The following is a 15352-nucleotide window of genomic DNA, read 5'->3' as shown; positions in this document are numbered from 1 at the left end:
CAATATTTGTTGTATAAATGAATGAATGTTGTATAAATGAATAAGTTCCTGATACTTTCCGTCTCCTTTTCTTTTTAGTCTAAATTTGGGGAGGGATAACCTGGTATTTAGTTCCAGTGCTTGTGTTGAATTTTTAAAATTTTTTGCAGTAATATTTTTAGTCCCTAAGAACTCTAATTTGTTCTCTGATGTTTCCTTTTTCATAGCTTCCTATTCTTAGGGATGCAGTGTTTCTCAAATTCTGAGATATCTTTTTAAAAAGCTGAAGGGCTTTCCTTAGGTCTTTTTCCCCTTGTAGTTGGTTATTCTGTCCATTTTATTTTTTTTTTATTTTTTTAAAGATTTTATTTATTTATTCATGATAGTCACACAGAGAGAGAGAGATAGATAGGCAGAGACACAGGCAGAGGGAGAAGCAGGCTCCATGCACCGGGAGCCCGACGTGGGATTCGATCCAGAGTCTCTAGGATCGCGCCCCGGGCCAAAGGCAGGCGCCCAACCGCTGCGCCACCCAGGGATCCCTGTCCATTTTAGCCTTTTCTTTCCAAGCTACTGTCTGGTGACCCTTGGTTATTCTGTTGATAGTATAAAAAAAATAATTCTAGATTCTCTTGTGTTTGTTTTATTGTCGAGTCTCTTCTTTAACTGGGAAGGATGAGTAGGAACTCTGTGAATGTGGATGGCGTTTGTTACTTACTTAGCAGGTTTTGCTTTAGTTATAAGACCAGGTGCCAGCTGTTAGGTTTCCAGAATGAGAAGGATTTACTCTGAAGTACTAATACTCACACTAGTGATTCTTATTCTCTTTTGGCCGTTTCCTTCAATATCTAAGAGATGAGTTTTCTGCCTGAGGTAAGTGCATGGTTGCAGTAGCTTTACTTAAAGATGTGTAGTGTACATGTATGGGGTGTGTGCGTGTGTGTGTGTGTGTGTGTGTGTGTGTAGCAAGCAGGGGCAAATGGTATCAGGAGTCTCCTGTAGCCCCCTCTACTATACTTTTACCTCTTAATCTGTTTTTCATTTTTCAGAAATAGAAATTTCTGGAAAACTCTAATCTTCTGATAATACCCTTCCCCACCTATTCTTCTCTGTTGTAATAAGGAGTCAAATGCATGTGTTTAGTCACCATCTTGATCCATATTTTGGGGGATGGAACATTTATGACGGTCTTCAATTCATAAATCTCAGCCTAAAATTTCATTTCCTTTTATCCCAAATATGAAGATATTCTCAAACTCTAATATCTCAGGCACTAATCGCCATCTTTCAGCCAGCTTTTTATTCAAAAAGAACTCAGAAATCTCTTAGAATTATAATATTGGCATTTCTTCGGGATAAACCTGACTAAATGTTTCACCTTCTTTCATAGCAAGAACTTAAAATAATCCTCCTGTACTGTCCCAGCATACCTTCCTTACCATGAGAATGAAGAACATTTGATCCAGTTGGTCATATTGTACGCTAGCACTGAAGCAGTAATATTTTTCACTAATTATGGCCTAATTAGACCCACTGAGCTTCCCAAGATGAGAGAACCTACTTTATTACCTAATAGACACGCCTCACGCTTTCACAGAAGGGTCCTTATCTCGCACGCGCTAGCTGAAGAAGGTCTTGTGAATTTCATTACTTTGGGAAGAACAGAGTCTATTTCAGACAAGCTAGCGGTCCTGCAGAGCAAAGAAATCAGGCATCCTTCAACATTCAACAAATATTTACTAAATGATTTTTATGAGTTAAGCCCGATTCTAGGTATTAGGGAATAAAAGGCAAAAAAAAAATCCCTGTTCTCAGGAAAATCTATTCCACTGAGGAGAGACCCATAGAAAACAAAATACATGGTATGCTGAATGATCATTGGTACGGGAAAAATAAAGCAGAGAAGGAACATAATGAGTGCCAGGAAGGAGCGTGTGGAATGTTACGAGGAAGAGGTGACAAAGTGAGACATGTTGACGCGGGGTGGGGATTGCACTTTGGGCAGGGAGCCCAGAGGCTCTCAGAAAGGGAGCGTGCCCGGGATACAAGCAGCACTAACAAGGAGGCCACTGAGACTGGACCTGGGTGAACAGAGCCGGAAGAATTAACAGGGGCTAAATCGTGTATGACCCTAGAGCCATGCCATGACTTCTACTAGGAGCGAGGTCAACGCCACTGGAGCATCTGGAACAGGAAGTGATGTGACTCACACTTACACAGGGGTTGCTCTGGCTGCGCTGAGCTGAGAACAGACCAAATGGGAGCAAGGAGACTGGGCAAAGGCTACACTTTTCAGCAACTGAACTCCCTGTCAATTTCCTTCCCATCCCGGCACTTCTCATGGCTTCATCTACTGGCAGTCCTTAACCGTGAGAAGTTAGAAATTACACGTGGTACTGATGTTATAGCCAGACTTCATTTTTTTTTACCTTGATTAGGACAACAGTTTCGAGCATATAGTCTGTAGGAACGATTTTCATGTATTTTCATTTTATCTGCAAGTGAGAGAAGTAATGCTGGAATTCACTCACTTGTCACATCTTTAGAGGAGAGGTAATAAACAAGTCCGACTCACTGATGCTGGAAGCTAATGAAAGACTTGAAGCAGGGAGTGAAGAAGAGTCAGTAATTTCTGTTTATATGACATCTGATTCAGGAGCCTCTCAAACACATGAAATAGGAAACTTTCCATATGGTGTCCCTTTACCCTTAATCATTTCAGCTATGTATTCTGAGGTTCAGAAAGACAAGGGTGACTTGCCTAAGGTCATACAGCTAACAACTGGGTAATCAGAAATCAAACTCGGGTCTCTTGGCCTCAAGACCAGTGCTTTTGGGCAGCCTTGGTGGCCCAGCGGTTTAGCGCCAACCTTCAGCCCGGGGCCTGATCCTGGAGACCTGGGATGGAGTCCCACATCGGGCTCCCTGCATAGAGCCTGCTTCTCCCTCTGCCTGTGTCTCTGCCTCTCTCTCTCTCTCTCTGCACCTCATGAATAAATAAAATAAAATCTTAAAAAAAAAAAAAAAAGACCAGTGCTTTTTGCATTGTGCTACTTCTGCCCAGCTCTATGACTCACCACAGGACCAGATTTTTAAAGATTATGAAGTGTGAAGCCAGAGAAAGAAAGCACCTCCAATTCTTGCAGAATGGCACTGTACATGAGGAGACACGCTCCTTGGTTTGTAATTTCTCCCAAAGCTATTCTTAGGAAGTGGACAAACATTAATATCTAGATTGAAATTCATTAAAAAGTTACCTGTGGAAATCATGAGCTATTAATAGATAAAGTCTCACTGGAGAAATGATCATGTAGCATTTTTAACCCTCTCTCCCCCTCTGTCTTGGAATCCTATTCTTGTTCTGGCTAGAGAATCTACCTTCCATATTTTAAATAGAGTGTGTGAAAGAGACGTGTGAAAAGTAACACAGAGGATGGCTACAGAAGATGAAAATCTCGGAAGTCAAGTTTATACACAGAGCGGTGAAGTAAAGTCATAAGATGAATTCAGCAAGCAGTCACTGATGACTTGTTCTATGTAAGGCACACAGAAACAAAGATGACATTTCAGGAATTGCCAGCCTAAACAAACACCCACGACCACTTAAAACCAAGGATTTAGTTCCAAGTCCTAATGTTTAAAGCTACTGCAATTACAATATCCATTTGTGGTAACTCCTACCTCTTATGCAAATTTTGATCATTAAGGAATCTTGCATCTTATCAGCTGTACTGGCTACAAAAATAATGTGGTACTAGAAGAAATGTTTACAGACACTAAAATATTCAGAGTTAAGAGATTTAGAGTCTGAGTCTTAAGGGGAAAAGAGGACAACAACAAAAACAGTACTTCTTCATCATTGCACTTCTAGCCATAAAAAGGGAAAAGGAAGAATAAGTCTTACAACTAGTCAGTTTTATCAATGTGATCACAGGCAAAAATATTGACAGCAAGGATTCCAGAATTTCCTAAAACAGTGAGTTACTCTTTCACGAACATTTTATTCATTTTCAAGTGGAAGAAGGTAATTTTTTCTTAATTCTTTTGCACATATCATGTCAGTGCCATGTGTTAAAATCCAATTAATTACAATGTAGATGGAATGGCTATCTGATTCAACTGAAGGATGCTTTAAAAAAGGATACACCACATGGTTGTAAAACCTCACAATCACTCTTTACACTTTCTGGAAAAGTATTTCCTACCTGAGGGGCATTTGTAGCCACTAGAAATGCATTTGTCCGCCCTGGGTGATCGTAATCATGCATGGCAGCTGCCACATAGAGAGCCATTAATTCCAGCGCAGGAATGTTTGAAGAAAGGCAACCATAGCTCTCATCTGGAATAGAGCAGCTCCTTGAAGAAATGTAAGCAGTTTGCCCATGGTTCACTCTACCATCAGAGTCTGAGGAACAAGCAAAATAAACCATCATTACACTTAACTTTGTCATAAAATGAGACTAAGAAGGGGATTCCCCATATGTAATATGATTATTTATCTTGTTGACTAAGCTAAGAAATAAACTCTATTTAGAAAAAAGGATTTAAAACAGTCTATTATTTCCAAAATGCATGCTACTAGAGAGGAATAATGTTAAACATGATGCTGAAGTCACTTACTTTATAAGACATTATGAGATTTTTATGATGCTCTCTTAGGCTAGTAATAATTTTTAAAAGATTTTATTTAATTTTTTTTGAGAGAGAGAGAGAGCACATGTGCAGGGGAAGGGACAGAGGGAGAGATTCTCAGACTCTATGCTGAGGATAGAGGCCCATCCAGGGCTCAATCCCACAACCTGAGGTCTTGACCCGAGCTAAAACCAAGAGTTGGACACTTAACTGTGCCACCCAGGCACCTCCAGACTAATAACAATTTTTAAAAACCTCTGGGTTTCTTAACATCTATTATTTAAGGGCTAGAGACAATGGCCAAGAAGTAACAGGAAAAGCAATCTAGAGAATAAAATTTCATGAAAACAGTACGGAGATTTAGGAATTTAATATATTAACAAACTAAGCTTCTCAACATAATTTTCAAATTTTACCAGAAAGCTTTTATTTCATTTGTAGCCCTGACTACAACTTCTCTTCCCCTTCTCTTTATCCTTCCATGAAGACCCTTATAAGACAATGGCAAGACAAACTATGGAAAATTAAAAGACATATAAAACTAAAGAATGTCTCATTTAACATAATTTTTCTTTTTTCTTTCTTTAACATGATTTTTCTTTTTATCCTCCAGCGAGAAACAATATTTTTACTATCAGCATTGTGTTTTCCATGACTTAATATCTTACTATTGATTTCTTCATTTTTTTATATTTAGTGGCTTTATCTATTTAGATGGTCATTCTATTACTTTTGCTAAAATAATCTTAAAGTATAAGAAGGAAAAAATAAACCATATTTAGAGTAGACAGCAAATAAAACCACAAAGATACCTGAGAGGTACAAAATTTCACTGATTGATTTCATCAGTGGAAACTAGGAATAATGTCCTGGCTTGTCAACATCCAAAGTGACCTTTATCATAACTTATTTCACTCAATATTTGCCATCACATGAACTTTTAACATAATGACTTTAATATACACTAGTGATAATTGTAAAGATAACTCACCATTTTTATGCTGTATATATATATATATATATACATTATATATAATAATATATAATATATATATTATTATATATATATTAAAGATTTTATTTATTTATTCATGAGAGGCACAGAGAGAAAGAGAGAGAAACAGAGACACAGGCAGAGGGAGGAGCAGGCTCCATGCAGGGAGCCTGATGTGGGACTTGATCCCCGGTCTCCAGGATCACACCCCGGGCTGAAGGCAGCGCTAAACCACTGAGCCACTGGGGCTGCCCCGCTGTTTATATTTTTTAAATTAAATTGAGTTTTAGAATCACACTAGAACTTTAAAAAATAATTATAAAAAATAAAAACAAGAAAGTTAAATGCATAAAGATATATCTAAATATTCAAATTTCTAGTAAGACGTTAGTTATCAGTATCAGCCAATAATTTGAATTTTTCCTATGTTATATACATTCTGGATTTCCCCTAGAATTATAAATACATATATAAAATATCAGAAATGGCAAAAGACATCCTTTTAACTCAGTAATTACTTATAAATTTGCATATTAGGGTCCTAATACATTCAGTTTTGTTTTGTTTTTTAAAGATTTTATTTACTTATTCATGAGAGACAGAGAGAGACGCAGACAAGAGAGGCCGAGACAGGAGAAGCAGGCTCCATGCAAGGAGCCCGAAATGGAACTTGATCCCAGGACTGGGATCACGCCCTGAGCAGAAGGCAAATGGTCAACTGCTGAGCTATCCCAGGCATCCCAGTTTTTCTTTTGTTTAACATGAAATTAAAAGTATAAAAACTAAAATAGCTGGCAAGGACAATTCAGTGTAATTATCATAGGTCCCATTTGTTTACTCTCTTTAAAAAATGGTGAGTCTTTTAAACTGATTAATTTAAAAGGAGGCCTCCAGACCGGAGAAGAAGAGTACAGTATAATCCCTAACAGCTTCCCCCACTTTGTGTAACATAAGTGCTTGATTTAAGCTTTCATCTCCCAGGCATCCATTTCAAAGAGGCACCTCAAAGAAACACACTCCCAGGCACCTGTCTAGATAAATGGTCACACCAGTTCTTTTTTTAGAAATCTTGGTTGATTTCAATAACTGACCATTTGGGCTGCTGGTTCTTTCTCTCCCCATACTTTAAATTCCTGCTCTTATGTTTTAAATTCACCAATAAAGAGTGAGCCAGTGAAACCCCCACTCTTGACTTTAATAAAAAGCAGAACCTCAGGTGTGTCTGCTTATACGTATGCTTGAGCTCACGTGCTCTCATGCCCTCTCTCTCTTCCTCCCTTTCTGTGACCTTTCTCCCCCCATGATCATAATCTGTGGTCCCAACTATGCTGTGTAATTTTCAATTCCTGTATGTAATAAACCTTTATTTAAAAAAAAAATTCTTGGGATCCCTGGGTGGCGCAGCGGTTTGGCGCCTGCCTTTGGCCCAGGGCATGATCCTGGAGACCCAGGATCGAATCCCACATCAGGCTACCGGTGCATGGAGCCTGCTTCTCTCTCTGCCTATGTCTCTGCCTGTCTCTCTCTCTCTCTGTGACTATCATAAATAAATAAAAATTATTAAAAAAAAATAAAATAAAAAAAAATAAAAAAAATTTCTTGATGGTTATGGCTAAAGGGCATCTTGCAATCATAATAACCACAGGGCTGGTCCAGCCACAACATTGGTTATTGATAGACTGAGATCAACACACAAAAAGAGGTAAAACGATCTTCATTTATAGATGACATGCTCTGCAGATAGAAAAATCCTAAAAAATTCACTAAAAAAACTATTAGAATAGAGGTGATCATCAAGATTGTAGGATAAAAGATCAATGTACAAAAATTGGTAGAAAGAACTCAAACATCCAGCAATATTTGAGTGGTAGGAGAATGAGAAAAAGGAAGAAAAACTTATTATGTAAAATAAATATCAATGAGGAGGGACAGGTGGGTGGCTCAGTGGTTAAGCATCTGCTTTTGGCTCAGGTGGTGATCCCACAATCCCTGGATGGAACATGGGGCTCCACAGGGAGCCTGCTTCCCCCTCTGCTATATCTCTGCCTCTCTGTGTGTCTCTCCTGGATAAATAAATAAAATCTTCAAAAAAAAATCAATGAGTAAAATACATATGGCTATTATAGATTGCACTGCTGTGGTCACATAGCTGTACTTTAGATTTACCATTTTCTTATTCCATTAATGTTCCATTTTCCCTCTGTCCTCAACCAGCACCTCTACTGATCATGGTACTTTGCCTAGTGGAATAACCTAGATTTTCAAGGGTCTTAACTATTGTGATCCTGATGATACTGGATTACTATAGTTTTCCATGATTTTTGTCACTGGACATGGGAGTACCAAAAAGGCCAAAGAATCCCCTGGGTTACTGACATACATCCTCTCATGTATAGTAGGAACTTTATTTCCTCCTGATAATAAGAACCAGACAAAATCAATCACCCAAACCAGTACAGAATCTTTATAGCATGAGTTAGGTTGACTTATTCAAAAGCTGATCATATTTGGAATAGCTGTGGCAACTGGAATCACCACCTGATGAAATTCAGAATAATCTACCATCATTTTCCAAGATCCATTCATCTTTTTTTTTTTTTTTTAATTTTTTTTTAAAATTTTTATTTATTTATGATAGTCACACAGAGAGAAAGAGAGAGAGGCAGAGACACAGGCAGAGGGAGAAGCAGGCTCCACGCACCAGGAGCCCGATGTGGGATTCGATCCCGGGTCTCCAGGATCGCGCCCTGGGCCAAAGGCAGGCGCCAAACCGCTGCGCCACCCAGGGATCCCCCAAGATCCATTCATCTTGTATAAAAGTCAAAGTACCAAGTTGAATGGCAACGTGATCGAAATCACAACTCTATATCTATCAAGTATTTGGTAATGGCACTAATTTCTTCAATCCACCTGGAAATACGGTATTGCTTTGGTTCACTACTTTCCTAGAATAAGGCAGTCTCAAGAGATTCCATTTGACACTTTCTATCACAATGGTGCTCTCTACAAAGATCTAGGAACCAATGAAGGGATTCTGCAGGTTGCTCAATATGTTTACTTGAACTATGTATTCAGAAAACAGGTGGGTTCAAGGAACTACTACTTGTAAGACGGCCCAGGCCATAAGTCCTTTTATCACCTAAATTCCATAATCTCCTGAATTGATTGGTGGACCACTATGGCATTTCATTCCTCCAGGAATTAAGTACTTCAATGTTTTCTCAATATATGATGAAAGGGGACAATTTCTGACACTAAGGTAAAGGATGGGTAAAACAATTACAGGATTGACCCTCCCTCTTCAACATCCTATTCCTATAACCCTTTGAATTCTTTCCTCAGAGAGAGACTTGAAGATGCTGTGCTGCTGTCTTTGAAGCCACAGAATGTAAGTGGCTTCTAGAAGCTGGAGGAGGCAAGGAAACAGAGATTCTAGGAAAAACACAATCTTGCTGACACTCTGATTTTAGCCCAGTTGGATCTACTTTGAACTTCTGACCTCCCAGAACTGTAAGATAGTAAATTAGTATTGTTTATGCCACTAAGTCTGTGGTATTTGTTACAGCAACAATAGGAAAAGAATACAGACTTCCATACCTGGAAGTGATGTATTGCTGTAACAAACACCTAAAAATGTGGAAGTAGCTTTGGAATTGGGCAATGGACAGAGGCTGGAAGAATTCTGAAGAGCACATTTTGAAATCAATAAAAGTTATTAATCAACATATTCAAGAAGTTCACCAAACCCCAAGCAGCATTACTACAAAGAAAATACGCTGAGTATATCACAGTCAAAATGCTAAAAACCAATAGCAAAGAGAAAAGGGACATATTACTTTGCAGGAGAGGTAAGACTTACAGCCAACTTGTCTGCAGAAACTATAGAAATCAGAAGTTCATGGAATGCTATCTTCAAATATGCTAAAATATGAAAATATTCTTCTAAGAAAATAAATACATCTACAAACAAAAAAGCTGAAGAAAATGATCTGATGGAAGTACAGAACTAAAGGAAGTAATGAAGAGGATGGTGAAAGAATACATATGGAATGGCAGAAAACATAATGGCAGGACTTTGTGGCATGACCAAAGGCTGCGAAGTAATGGTTGAGCCTATGACATTTGCCTTAATTCGCATGATCGTATTTCTCAGGTATTTGTAACTAAGTAGATTCTGTCCTGGGGTGTGTGTGTGTGTGTGTGTGTGTGTGTGTGTGTGTATCTTACTAGAGTAGTTCTTCTCTCTTTTACAAACTAGAGTAAGAGAAACATGTTATGTAAATTCATTATATTTGTATAAATAATTATATTTATAATGAGGAACAGAATGAACTCTGGGAGCAAAACATAAATGTTATTTTTTTTTCAAAACATAAATGTTATGAAAGATTTTTAATATCATGATTTAAATGCTTACATGAGGCTTTTAAGTATGTTCACTTTCATTGTGAATGTTATATATTTTAAATTTATGCGATATACTTAAAACAAAAAAATAAGAATTGAAAGAAAAGAGCAAAGAAACGATTATCATACTATTCCAGGTAGCAAGCAGCAGGGTGGGACACAGAAAAGAAACATGGTAGATCCAACAGCACTGCATCTTAACCTAGCTCTTAAGGTGAGTCATAGGCTTCCTAATTTGCATGTCATTATTATGCATCAAAATTGATAGAGTCCTTTATATGTATCAAAGGTTACTTAATGAAAAATTTAAAAGAACAGAGGTAATGAAACGAGATAACTTGATTTATTATTTCTAGACAATTAAAAGGAAGACTTGTAGAAGGAAGTACCTGTTTCATTTCCTGATGCAGGATCATTGTGGATCTGCTGTAAACCAGGAATTGGCCGTGTTGTCAGATACCAAACTGCGTGTAGGACATCTGTTGCGTGTATGCGATTGTGATCTGAAGTTATCAAAATGTTTTATAAAAATGTTAGGTTTAACATGGGACATTTTTAAAAGTACAATAATTTTCTATTATCCTATATCCTTATAAATAAAATGTATAGCTTAGGATAACTTCCCACAGTTACATTCAATGCTCAATGTGGGGCTTGAACTCACAAGCCTGAGATCAAGAGTAGCATGTTATAGCGACTGGGCCAGCCAGGTACCCCTGTTTCATCTTTCTTTTTAAAGTCTCTTGTATCATAAATAAAAAAAAAAAAAAAAAAAAAAAAAGGGATCCCTGGGTGGCGCAGCGGTTTGGTGCCTGCCTTTGGCCCAGGGCGCGATCCTGGAGACCCGGGATCGAATCCCACGTCGGGCTCCCGGTGCATGGAGCCTGCTTCTCCCTCTGCCTGTGTCTCTGCCTCTCTTTCTCTCTCTCTGTGACTATCATAAAAAAAAAAAAAAAAAAAACTCTTGATGTGTTAAAAAGTTGTCTTTTAAAAACTTTTACATACATTATGAAAACAGTAGGACAGTCAAAGAAAAGGCAAATAACAAGGGCTAACTGGAAAGGCATTGAAAAATTTACTGAAAGTTGCTATTTTGTAACTTTAAAAATACTATGTAAATAGTGTTGAATTATGGAGACCCATGCTTGCACACAGGCAACAGTCACAAATTCTGGATACTTGAACTCCCCCCCACCAAAAAAGCCACATACACCAAAAAAAGGATGAAACATATCTCTCAGGCCCGCTATAAGGATTAAATGTTAAAATGGTATATGAAAACATCCAAAACAGTGTCTGAGACATAGTATGTAATTAAGAAAACACTGGTTTACTGAAATTATCACTATGTGAAAAGGTAAGACCTACAAATGAAACCCAGCTTTGCCATTTCTAGTTTTATCATCTTGGGAAAGATTCTTCTGAGTTTTTACTTCTCACCTGTGAAAGGTAGATAATATAAACTTTTCAGCAGGGATGAATCTTCATGGATCTAATGATTATAGTCATAGCTGATATTCAATAAGGATTCAACACTTCAATAAATATTTAATGAGTACCATGTAAGAATCAGCAGATGACACAATAAAAAGGATTCAGGCTATCGAAATGACATGGTGTCATTCTGTAAGGAGCTTAATCATCCATACAGTTAACACCTTTTATTGACCATTTACTATGTGCCAGGAAATCTGATATGTGCTTTCCATGGCTTGTCACTACCTACAGAGAAAGGACTACTGTAATTTCCATCTACAAATCTGGAAACTAAAATTTAGAAAAGTTAGATCCAGAGGCTCTTTTCTTAATATATTCTAACTGGACCTGGAGACTCTATTGCCTCTTTTTTTTCCATTCCCCTTCTTTGAAGTCCATTTTAAAGTATCACTTTATTTATAAAATGCAGTCACTGTTTTTCAAGCATATCTTATAAGTGGAAATTATAGTACATATAACTCATATTAAGTATCATTATTAATGAGTTATGCCAATTTAAGGATAATTTGTTGTTTATAAAAGAGATTTCCCAAAATATGTCTTTATAAAGGGAAACTGTAGAATGTATAAATGTATAAGGAAAACTGTACCTTTTCCTATTATGAAATTCAAATTCTATTTTACCATAAAATCAAATAGCCGTTAGCAATTATTCCATAAATTAGGACACGGTTAAAAACAGAAATTCTGTGGATAAATTTTAAATATTTTGACATCAAGAATTTTCTCACACTCTTAGTTACCAAACATTTAAAAGATAAGGTATCTAGATGAAGAATTATTAACAAAGAAAGCTGTATACCACATAATAATTATGGGAAAGAGCACATTATAAATATATACCTGTATTATGATTCACTTTGTGAAAAATGAATTTTAAAAAGTTTTAAAGAATATATACCAAAATGTTAATAGTAATCCATTAACTCTAGGTAGCAGGATACAGATTACTTTTTTAAATCCCTATTTAAAAATTTTCCAAACATGTAATTTAAAAAGTGTTTAGAAATGAAGGAAAAAATAATAGTTTCAAAATCAGTATTATCTTATAATAAAATCTGCTGATACTTACAAGGAATGTCTCGGTAGCCATTCTCCAATGCACGAAAATAGTTAATGAACTGTAGAGTGGGGATTTTAAATATTTCCAATAAGCCAGTGTCTTGAAATAAGGTATACATAACCTAAATGTCAATTAAAATAAAATTCACAATAAAGTCAGAATTTCTATTTGTAGTTGAGCAGCATATGCTTTTGTGATCTGCATTTGGGAATGTTACCATGTCTTTAAGTTACTAATTTATTAAAAAACTTTCCTAGAAGAAATTCTTTTCAAAACATTAAAAAGGAAGATATCACCCTAAACTTTTGAAAACCAAAGAAAGATTACCACATCATGTCCCAATTTTAAAAATTTTCCATTCTCTGGGCAGCCCAGGTGGCTCAGTGGTTGAGCTTCTGCCTTTGGCTCAGGTCTTGATCCTGGAGACCCGGGATCACATCCCACATCGGGTTCCCTGTATGGAGCCTGCTTCTCTCTCTACCCATGTCTCTGCACCTCTCTCTCTCTCTCTCTTTCATGAATAAATAAATAAATAAAATTAAAAAAAAATAAATACAAAATAAATAAAAATTTTCCATTTTTCCCTTTAGCTTAATTTTATTTACAATTTATTAAACGGCATATGAATTCTATTCTACTCTAGTCCTAGGTGTTCACAGAAGTCAGAACAGTATATTTATTACATTTTTGTCTCTAAAAACTTCAGTGAGATGAAACTATATGCCATCCACATAAATTATCCTTAGGTTTGTATATTTCATTAATAAAATACTTTGAAGATAAGGAGAGTGATATTTTGGGATGGTTAATCTGATGCTGTTGTATGAACCCCTCAGGGAGAACACTGACTCTGGGTGTTAAAAAGGAACTATTTTCCCATGGTTCTAGCATGAAGTGAAACATTTGGCCTTGGGTAAAGTGCAGGGAGGGCAGGTGAAAAAAAAAAACTTAAGTTTCAGTGGTTAGAATTAGCTCACCTTTCATGTCCTTTTCAACCTCAGTGTTCAATATAAAGTAACTCTAATTCTATAGTAAAATTAAATCCCACTAATATATAACAAATACTTTTCCTTTATTCAAATAAAATTATATAAAATACATATAGCGATATAGTTAATTTTTTTTTTTAAATTCTGCCTTATTTTTTTTTTTCTTTTTCTATTTTTTTTTTTTTAAGTTTTATTTATTTATGATAGTCACAGAGAGAGAGAGAGAGGCAGGGACACAGGCAGAGGGAGAAGCAGGCTCCATGCACCAGGAGCCTGACGTGGGATTCGATCCCGGGTCTCCAGGATCGCGCCCTGGGCCAAAGGCAGGCGCCAAACCCCTGCGCCACCCAGGGATCCCTATAGTTATTTTTATATATGAGTTTTTGTATATATGTTTCTCTTTTTAGATTTTCTTTTTTTTTTTCTTTTTAGATTTTCTACTGAAAACTTCATTTGTGAAAAAAATTCAGTGAACAATGTTGAACTTGTGTCTAAACCAATATTACACATTTTTAGATTCTGTGTTTTATAAAGATTCAAGAAAATTTATAATTAAAAGGTAGAAATTTTAAACAAACCTGACTAAGGATCCTTCCTGATTTCTCTCCCATTTTTTCCACAACTTCAAATATTTGAAAATTCCAGTTGCTCATCTTTTCTATTAAGGAGTCATAATCTTCTATTAAAATCAGGTCCAGTGGTGCTTCCTGTTCAATCTGTACCCAGAGGGGGAAAAACACACAAACCTACTTAATCTTATCTTTAAAAAATATTGTTAAATCCACATCTAAAAATTGTTAAAATTGAAAATGAAAAAATGGTCAATAATACTTTTTTCTTTTTTTTTAATTAATACTATTTTCTATACAAGTTATCCTCAAATATAACCTGTGCTTCCTAGTTCTCCTCTTTGTAAAATGCTATCTTCAGAAAAATGTAAAAATGTCTTCTCTTCCAGGTGTCAGAAGACTTACTGATTTTCACAGTGCTTTTTAAAAAGAAAATGCTGTATTTCCAAAACACTATATACAAATGTAAAATCATCCCCTATTTTCATTTAGAAGTTATAAGTATTAAAAGGGCAATAAAAAGAGACTCCTATCTTAACACTGGCATTTATTACTAGTTTAACTTCCCAAAAGGAATGGATACTTTTTTCCCCCTAAATAGCTTAAATTTTGAACTTAGGAACAAAAAAAACTGCTACTATAAGATGTTTTTTAATGCTTTATGCACATGTTCTTCACACGTTAACAGGAAAACATGTGATGAGGAAAACATCAGCATACAAAGTAATATATCTACTATAAAACTAAAAATCTGTTCATTTTACAATAAATACACTTTATTGTTCTAGGATGATGAAGAATTCAGAAGTACACTTGACCCTTGAACAACACAAATGTGAACTACGCAGGTCCACTTACACATAGACTTTTCATAGTCCAGTTCTGTAAATAAAGTATGTACTCATAGGACTGTAATATACAGTACTGCATTTTCTCTTCCTTATGATTTTTAATAACATTTTCTTTACTCTAGCTATTTCATTGTAAGAATACAGTATACAGTACATATAACACACAAAATATGTGTTAACTGATGTGTTTATGTTATCAGTAAGACTTCTGATCAACTGAAGGTTATCAGTAATAAAGTTCTGAGGGAGTTAAGTTATATGTGGATTTTTTACTGTGTTTCGGAGGGTCAGCACCCCTAATACCAGCACTGTTCAAGGGTCAACTATAATTATTATTTTAACCCAAGGTTCTCTTTAATAATAACTTTTCA

General features: G+C 36.1%; 1 protein-coding gene across 1 annotated transcript in view; it reads right to left on the bottom strand.

Moving 5' to 3' along the window:
* Window positions 1–15352, bottom strand: part of LOC119865018 (phosphodiesterase 3B) — a 168123-nt gene that overhangs the window by 13047 nt on the left and 139724 nt on the right. Inside the window, 4 exon segments of the mRNA XM_038569119.1 lie at window positions 4185–4384; window positions 10402–10515; window positions 12582–12693; window positions 14140–14277. Of these exon segments, the coding sequence (XP_038425047.1) occupies window positions 4185–4384; window positions 10402–10515; window positions 12582–12693; window positions 14140–14277 (564 nt within the window).

Source organism: Canis lupus, chromosome 21, assembly GCF_011100685.1.
Source record: "Canis lupus familiaris isolate Mischka breed German Shepherd chromosome 21, alternate assembly UU_Cfam_GSD_1.0, whole genome shotgun sequence".
In the NCBI taxonomy this organism is placed as follows: Eukaryota; Metazoa; Chordata; class Mammalia; order Carnivora; family Canidae; genus Canis; species Canis lupus.
Note: the sequence above shows the minus strand (reverse complement) of the source record. Positions and strands in the feature narration are given on the sequence as shown.